The sequence below is a fragment of the Morone saxatilis genome, unplaced genomic scaffold (genome assembly GCF_004916995.1).
Source record: "Morone saxatilis isolate NCDOM2014 unplaced genomic scaffold, NCSU_SB_2.0 Contig19, whole genome shotgun sequence".
In the NCBI taxonomy this organism is placed as follows: domain Eukaryota; kingdom Metazoa; phylum Chordata; class Actinopteri; family Moronidae; genus Morone; species Morone saxatilis.
In genome coordinates, this window is record NW_023339751.1 from 10,424,154 (window position 1) to 10,432,584 (window position 8,431).

General features: G+C 43.4%; 1 protein-coding gene across 1 annotated transcript in view; it reads left to right on the forward strand.

Annotated features, from left to right (window-relative positions):
* Positions 1-56: 56 nt before the first annotated feature.
* Positions 57-8,431, forward strand: part of LOC118329047 (metal transporter CNNM1) — a 14,139-nt gene continuing 5,764 nt past the window's right edge. Inside the window, exons 1-5 of the mRNA XM_035662993.1 lie at positions 57-1,563; positions 5,047-5,190; positions 6,354-6,494; positions 6,681-6,850; positions 7,081-7,180. Of these exons, the coding sequence (XP_035518886.1) occupies positions 102-1,563; positions 5,047-5,190; positions 6,354-6,494; positions 6,681-6,850; positions 7,081-7,180 (2,017 nt within the window). The 5' untranslated portion in view covers positions 57-101. The remainder of the gene's footprint in view (positions 1,564-5,046; positions 5,191-6,353; positions 6,495-6,680; positions 6,851-7,080; positions 7,181-8,431) is intronic.

Sequence of the window (8,431 nt, forward strand, 5' to 3'; positions counted from 1 at the left end):
TCTCTCTCTCTCTCTCTAACATACCCATCCTCTTCTTCATGGATATGGCCACCCAGCTGCTCCATCCATCCCATCCGCAAGCCACGTGACCCAGTTCTCCCATGTCCTTCAGTAGTTCATTCAGCATGATGGCTGCGGATGCTGCGGATGCTCTCTGCTGCATCTTGCATCCGCGCCGGTTCTCTCTCCTCTTTCTTACCGTCACACTCTCCTCTCTGCCGGCCCCGACAGCAGCGCTGCTCGGCGTCCGGCCAGAAGACACCCAGAGCGGAGAGCTGTCCGTGCAGGATGGGATACTGAGGGCGACCGAGGGGACCCGCTTCATGCTGAGGGTTTACTACTCCGCATCTCCAGCTACGGAGCATCCCAACAGCCTGAACATCAGCGGCAGACCTGACGCCGCTCCGTGGATCGCGTTTATAGAAGAACCAGGTGAGGACAGCGGGGAGGCGGAGAGGCGGCTCCGGTCCACAGGGAATCTGTGTGAAGAGGAAAATGCCCGGAGCTCTGACATCGAGCTGCTGGGCTCTTTCAGATCCACCTCAAGTCAGAACTCAGTTTTGGTGGAGCTGCTGGCAAAAGACCTGCGCAGAGGCGAGGTGATCAAATACTACTCCATGTGCGCGTTCGATGGAGTAAAATGGGAGCATTTTAGCACCAAAGACTTCTGGTTGGCGGTGGTGGAGAGACCTCCAGAGGCAGATGTTTGGCTCCAGGCGGGTGTCTCGGTGCTCTTGCTGGGGCTGTCCGCGCTCTGCAGCGGTCTGAACATCAGCATGCTGGCTCTGGACCCCGTGGAGCTGCGGGTCCTGCAGAACAGTGGCACAGAGAAGGAGCAGAAATACGCACGGAAAATAGAGTCAGTGCGTAAACATGGAAACTACATCCTTTGCACTGTGGTGCTGGGGAATGTGCTTACAAATACCTGCTTTGTGGTGTGGATGTGCCAGATTTTAGGCATGACTGCTCTCTCAACTGCCTCGTGTACTTTGGGGATATTCTTTATTGGCGAGATTTTACCTCACTCCGTGGCGTCCAGGCACAGTTTAGCCATCGCCTCAAAGACCCTCTGCGCGACCCGCCTGCTGATGCTGGTGTTTTTCCCCATCGCCTACCCAGTCTCCAAGATTCTGGACATAATGCTGCACCAAGAGATCAGCAACTTTTACACCAGGGAGAAGTTGGTGGCCATGCTTCGCGTCACCGACCCGTACCACGACCTGGTCAAAGAGGAGCTCAACATTATCCAGGGAGCCCTGGAGCTGAGGACCAAGACCGTAGAAGACGTGCTGACCCCGCTGTCAGACTGCTACATGCTGTCCTCGGACGCTGTGCTGGATTTCTGCACCATGTCTGACGTGATGCAGAGCGGTTTCACCCGGATCCCGGTCTACGAGAACGAGAGATCCAACATTGTGGACATCCTGTTTGTCAAAGACTTGGCCTTCGTGGATCCTGACGATTGCACTCCTCTGAAAACAATTACTCAGTTTTACAAGCATCCCATGCACTGCGTGTTCAATGACACCAAGCTGGATGTGATGCTGGAAGAATTTAAGAGAGGTAACCACCATGTCCAGAACTTATAAGTAACTTATGAGTGAGAAGCCCATGTTGAGCGTGTGAGGCGCCATTAAATGTTTTTGAACAGTCTCAAGGCTACCTCCTGCCACCTAGCAGCTAAATGTCCTTTGAAGTGACTGTGCACTTAAAAGTTTTCAGTGCATAAGTCAGTCTATACATCAGTCCATTGGCTCACAGTGTGCCTGCCAGTAAAGCTCTTTGATCCCCAGAGAAGTGAGAGCCATATGTGAAATCTGATACAGTGTCACACAGTGAGTGTGGTTCAGCCAGAGGTTAGAGGCTACAGAACCAGAATGGGGTTATCTTAAGAATTTATGTAGTGAAAGTCATTTTCCCATGACAACAGCACTGTGAACTTTATCTGCCCCCCACCGCCCCTGCTTGTTTCCCCTCTCTCCATCATGCCATGTGTGTCAGTTATCAGATGTACACAAGTGTTGAACTGTTTAAAAAGGAATTTAGCAAGAGTAGAGGCATTTACCGCCACTGCATTGGCAGTGGAGGCAGTGAATATCTCTCTGACTCACACCTCTTTTGTTTGATAAGCATCTTTGCTGATAAATGCATTCACAGTATCACAGCACTCAGTCTCTCATACACACGCAGCGATAGCATCTCTCCACTACCAAGCAAAAGTGTGTCGCCTCTCTCCGGGGAGTCTTGATGATAGCATTGAGTGTGACAGTGAATCGATGCTGTGTAGCAGCTCATACTGCTCCCCCTGACAGTGTCACAAGTTAAAATGGAGACATATGAGATGTTACTGGAACGGCTGTTATGTAAGGATTTTATTGGCATTGGCTTATGTTGTGGGGATTAAGATGTAAATCTGTTTCATTGACAAAGAGAGCTTGATAGATGTCAGCAGCAGTTGACCGATCAGAATGTGAAAGGGGACACAGTGGTGACTAAATTAGATTGCCACTTACAGGTCAGGAGGTCCACTGCTTTATTTTGTGCAGGATTATGAAGGATAGCTTTGGTCTGACACAAGTGATCCATGGGCTCAGGTCTGACCCTGTGTCTGTGTGTCTTTCTTTATTGTGTGTTATCTATAAATAAGGTTAGGTGAAAATGTGAACTTCACCTTTAGATTATTTGTGTGCATCTAATTGTCAGCCCGCATTGAAGCTTCCTCCACTCTGTAGGTCATCGCCATCCAAGCCTGCAGAGCAACCATGAAAAATTCAGCTCCAACCTTTCCCTTCCTCCCTCTCTCTCTCTCTCTCTCTCTCTCTCCTCCTTCCTTCTTTACTCTCATGGATTAAAGGCTCCTACTGTTCAGGAAGCCTGGCAGGAAGCTGTGAGGATGTCTCACTGAGAAGGGTGATGGGCTGGGGTGACATCTGTGTTGGAGGAAAAGAGGAAAATGTCACCAGTAATGTTAGAACTGCAGAAATACTGTGCAGTTATAAAAAACATATGCAAAAATCTTTATTTTAGCTTTCATAAAACAAGCTTTGCTCTTTACTTTATGCATTTATGCTTTCATTGCATGACATTTTAATGAGCAACGCAAACCCTGCTGTAAATCTTTTAATTTACTGGGTGAGATATTCCATCAGTGGTGGAAGAGGTATTTAGGTAATTAAAAGTAGAAAAGTAGAAATAATTTCATTACAAGTAAACTGAAGTATTATCTACAAAACATACTTAAAATACTTGAAGTTTGGCAGAATGACCCAGCTACAGGAGTTCATTAATTATAGTGGAGTAAAAAGTACAACATTTTTACCTGAAATGTAGAGGAGTAGAAGTATATGATTACAAGTACAAGTACCTCAAAATTTTTCTTAAGTGCAGTATTTGAGTAGATCTATTTAGTTACCGTCTACCACTGCATACAATTCTACTAAAGAAACAAATTTAATACAATAAACAATATACACAATAGCCATTATGATTTTTATATACTAAATGTGTGCATGTATGTAAAACAGAGAAAACATGCTGCAGAGAACTAAACGATGCATTATTTCTGTAGTACTGTATGGCTATAATGTTTGCTTAAAACAGACAGCAAATATACACATAATGCACAATCATACTGCCAACACATTATGCATGAACTAGAACAACACATGGAGTTCAAACAGAGACTGGAGGAGCCTGGGAAACTGGCGGAGCAGAAACATTTGCAAAAGGGACATCCATGGTAGACCCAGTTTTGCCTTAGGCGTGTGTGTGTGTGAGTCTGGTTAAGTGTGTGTGTGTGTGTGTGTGTGTGTGTGTGTTATTCTGCAAGAGTATTATGTAACATATGAATGATGTAATGCAGTGCCCGGGCACATAAGCAGCTGATGGCAAAATCCCCCTCTGACTCACCTGAGCTCTTCAGACAAGTTGACCTGAGCACCGAGTACAACCTCGCCATTTCAGCCAATCTCACACAGACGTGAGTCTCGTGTTTGGAGATGGCTGCCTGTCAGTCAATCAGGATTTTTTTTTCTCTTGTTGCAGTGGATTAAAGCATTTGATCCATTTTATCCCTTGGCAGTGATGCCCTAAATCGGCCCATCTCACATGAGCCACTGATTTTGTTCGAAGCGAGGTCGGAGACCTGTTTATTTTTTTATGTTGAAAGCTGTGTTCTAGTGACATCATAAATTTGGTTAGATAACTTTAAGGGTCACCAACAGACTTACGTGTTGGCGTAAGATGAACCATGACAGTGATGGTTATGATGTTAAAGCCAAAATACAGAATAGTAACTGATTTCTAAAATATCTGCGTTTTTGGTGGGTTAAAAGGAAAAAAACAAAACAATATGTAACAACTAGTTTGTGCTGTTCATGTTTTTTTTCCCTGTTCTTCTCCTTGTGTTGTTGGAGTTTGGTGGCAACTTTAACTGCTTGTCACATCGGCTTTATTTACTCACTCCGGAGATGCTGTTGGCGAGCTGTGTCATTGTATCTAGCAGGCTTGTCATGTTCAGCCAAACCATTCCTGAGTGGGAGCTCTGGGTCTGCTCATGTGATGTGTAAAGTGTGTATGTGTTGTGTCTGTGTGTGTTGGGTCTGTGTGTGTTGTTTTCTTTTTTACAGAGGTGGCAGCAGCATGGGCAGTTTTGTCAGCAGATGCAGGCATCCCCAGACTGATTGCGTAATCTCAGTGTTTACGTAAGGACCAAGTCTTCCTAACTGTCAAAGTCTCCAGACTAATCCCCCAGTGTCCACTTGCCTCATCGTTGGAGTCACACACACACACACACGAGGGGCAGTCCTGACATTGAAATCATTTTATACTGAAGCTCTAAGTTAGTGCTCTCTTATGTGTTTATGGTCTCTCAGCTCCAGTTGGTGTTTTAATGCTGATTTTCATCTTGACTGGACAGATGCTGTTGGAGGCTGTTGACTCGTGTTATTTTTATCCTATGACGTTGCCTCTCAAGCCCATGGCATGAGTGGTTTTTAGGGTAAACTCACATTTTGACTCACCTCTTTTCCTTTCTGATGAATGCAGGTAAGTCCCACCTGGCTGTGGTGCAGAGGGTGAACAGCGAAGGGGAGGGAGACCCCTTCTATGAAGTGATGGGCATCGTCACCCTGGAGGACGTCATAGAGGAGATCATCAAGTCTGAGATTGTGGATGAGACAGACCTGTATAGTACGTATGATGCATAAACACACTGATTATTAAAGGTCTGAGTTTTCAAAGTCACTGTTGCATTGGCTGTGAATCAATTTTATTATATTTCCAGCTCCCACCCTGAATAGATTTTCTCTCAGTTTGTCACAGCAGCTGAGTTTGTTCAGCTCTGTGGTTCACAACATCACTGGAAAATGCTCATTTTGAACAACATAGTACATATCAATATTTAGGGATGTAACAAGTAGCATTTTTGCATTAATATTACATTGTTATTTCCTTTCTTCTGCCATCTGCCCTCCTTATATTCTCATTAAACTATTGATCCCACCTTCTCCCCCCTGTTGTTCGCAGCTCCTTGCTGATGCATAATTAAATAATGTGAATAAATAGCCCAGTCTCACAGATAATCACCATAATCCGCTCATCTTTAATTGGCTGGAAAGGCTCTCCACAGAGAAGCATTCAAATGCCAAACTCCCTTCATTTCATATCTAATCTAATCTTTTCACTCACTGAATTGTAATATTTGCATGCTACAATTAGGGAAAAATAACTTTTTATTACACGCTTCCACAAAAATTCCTCCTCCCAGAAGAAATGAACATAAACTTTTCAAGTGTGCTGCAATTTTAATCACATGCAGAATATGTGAAGCAGTATGTCATGGGTGCACTTTGTGTGTTTCTTCTGTCTGCTGGTGCATAATTATGTGTGTGTGTGTGTGTGTGTATAGCACAGGGGAGCTAATCTCTCCAGACTTAGCACTTCAGGCATTTATAGCGCCAGCTGTTCCTGCTGTATTTAATGGAATATAATATTTAATACATCTGCAGAGCAGAGGATAAGTCATTTTATCAATCAGAGGTGTGTTTACACAGTACTGGATAATCTTAAGCTATTTGCAACTGTAGATACACTTACTAAGAGAAATCATGTCTATAAATCTGTAGTGTTTGTTACTATGCAGCATATAAAGCTGCATCAACTAATTAGTTCAGTGGCACCTCTAAATAGTTGCTAATTCCTAGCAGTGCCAACAAGAAAACTGTACTTATGTGGTATATCTAGCAACACCTTTCCCCTTCCTCAGCTGTTATCAGAGCACATATACAATGTGAAATCTACACTGTATACCTTCCGTGCACTTTATATGATTTGCAATCTGTGTGTGTTCATAGCTGATAATCGGAACAAAAGGCGAGTATCCAACCATGAGAGGAAACAGCAGGATTTCTCTATCTTCAAACTGTCTGAAAATGAGCTGAAGGTGAAGATCTCACCCCAGCTGTTGCTCGCAACACACCGCTTCTTGGCTACAGGTAGCGTTGGATGTTTGTGTTTCTGCATGTGTGTATGTACTGTATGCAGAGTATTTGGAGGTGCACACAGTGGATGACAGGATCAAATGAGGAAAAGGACATGTGACAGGGAACACTGTGTTCTTCCTTTGACTCTTGTTTTGGTGTGTCCTTGTGCGTGTGTGTCTATATACATCTATCTCGTAGAGGTGGAGCCTTTCAGGCCCTGTCACCTGTCGGAGAAGATCTTGCTGCGTCTCATCAAACATCCCAGCATTGTGCAGGAGCTCAAGTTCAACCCCAAGAACAAACACGCTCCTCAACACTACCTCTTCCAGAGAAACAAACCTGTCGACTACTTTGTCCTTATTCTGCAGGTAAATCCCAAACTCTGCTGCTGCTTTTTAAGCAAAATACTTATTTTAATTAACACTAATGTATATGAATTTTGAAACCAAGCAATAGTCACTTACATGATATTGTTACAGTGTCCTTCTTGCATATTTCCTGTATCAGAGGCTCCATTAGATGAGTAATCAATTCAGTGTCACACCACGAGCATAGAGCACAGATCTAATGCATGTAAATGGCTGTGTTGACATTGCAGGGACGGGTGGAGGTAGAGATCGGAAAGGAGGCTCTCCGCTTTGAAAATGGAGCGTTTTCCTATTATGGCATGCCAGCACTCATCCCGCCACTGCCTATTGGTAAGTAAGTGCACACATGAAGCAATGTAGATCAATATTTCTAGGGGACTCACAATGAGGATGATGGTGATGACAACAGAGAAGAGAGTTCAGCAATAATAATGAGACAATTAGTGTAGTGCCGGTGGTGGAAGTGGTGTTTTTGCTGTCTAAATCCCGTCCAGTGTCTGTATAGTCAGCCTGCAAGAGCAGCAGCAGCAGCAGGCGTGGGAAGTAAGTAATTAAAAGAAGTGATTTCAGAGAATTTCCCAGTGGAAGATCATGACCTGCACAGGATTATATGAAATCCAGCTAAGACTGCAGAGCAAGCATAAAAGCCTGTCTGTCACTCTCGCTCCCACTCTCTCTCTCTCTTACTCTCTCACTGTTTCATGTGGTTGTGTGCATGTTTTGCATGTGTGATTTTCAGGGTAAGCTTAAAGCAATTTGGAAAACCCTATTAAATATTTGAAAATCCCTTCTTAGGACATTACAGAATCCAGCATGTTCTCTTAAGCAGCTACAGAAGTATCACATCTAAAAAGAACTTGCTGTCTGTGTGAGCTATTGCTCTCCAATGGGCTTGACAAGAGCAGCATTTCTTGCCACTCAGAAAAGCAGTGCTCAACTCAGAACCATGTAGAATATAGACAAATGGAAATATATATATATAAATATATATAAATCTAAATAAAAGGTGTAGTGGTGGCTGACACTTGACCTTGACTATGTAACAACACATTTCTCATGCTGATTTTATAGACTAAAAATAGTGTGTAATTCTGAGAACACGCACACACACACACAGTAAAGTAAAGACTACAGTTAGCTACAATTCAAGTCCATCAAAATTAATGAAGCATGGTGTACTGGACGAGAGTTGTGAGACTTGTTTATTTTGATAAACTTGTACTGAACTCAGAAATCATAATAATTAAGCTTTTTTTTAAAAAGAGAGCTGCAGTGAATGTAGCAAATGTTTGCATTAGTGCATTAGTTCTCACTGAAGAGCGCATAACCAAAAATATTTTCTTCTCATGTGCTAAACAAAGAAACTGGAAAAATATAATTTAATAGCATTTTGATAGATTTGGGTGCATGAACTCTTTTCGTACTTTCTGACCCAGTTCAGTCAGACAACTCACATTTGAAATGTTTATTACAGCAGTATAGCGTATTTAGATTTGCGCTTTAGGCTCTGACCTCATAATTCCCCGCAGATATGTTTACATAGGGATATTGGGGAGTGATGAGCAAATACCTTAAACCTCC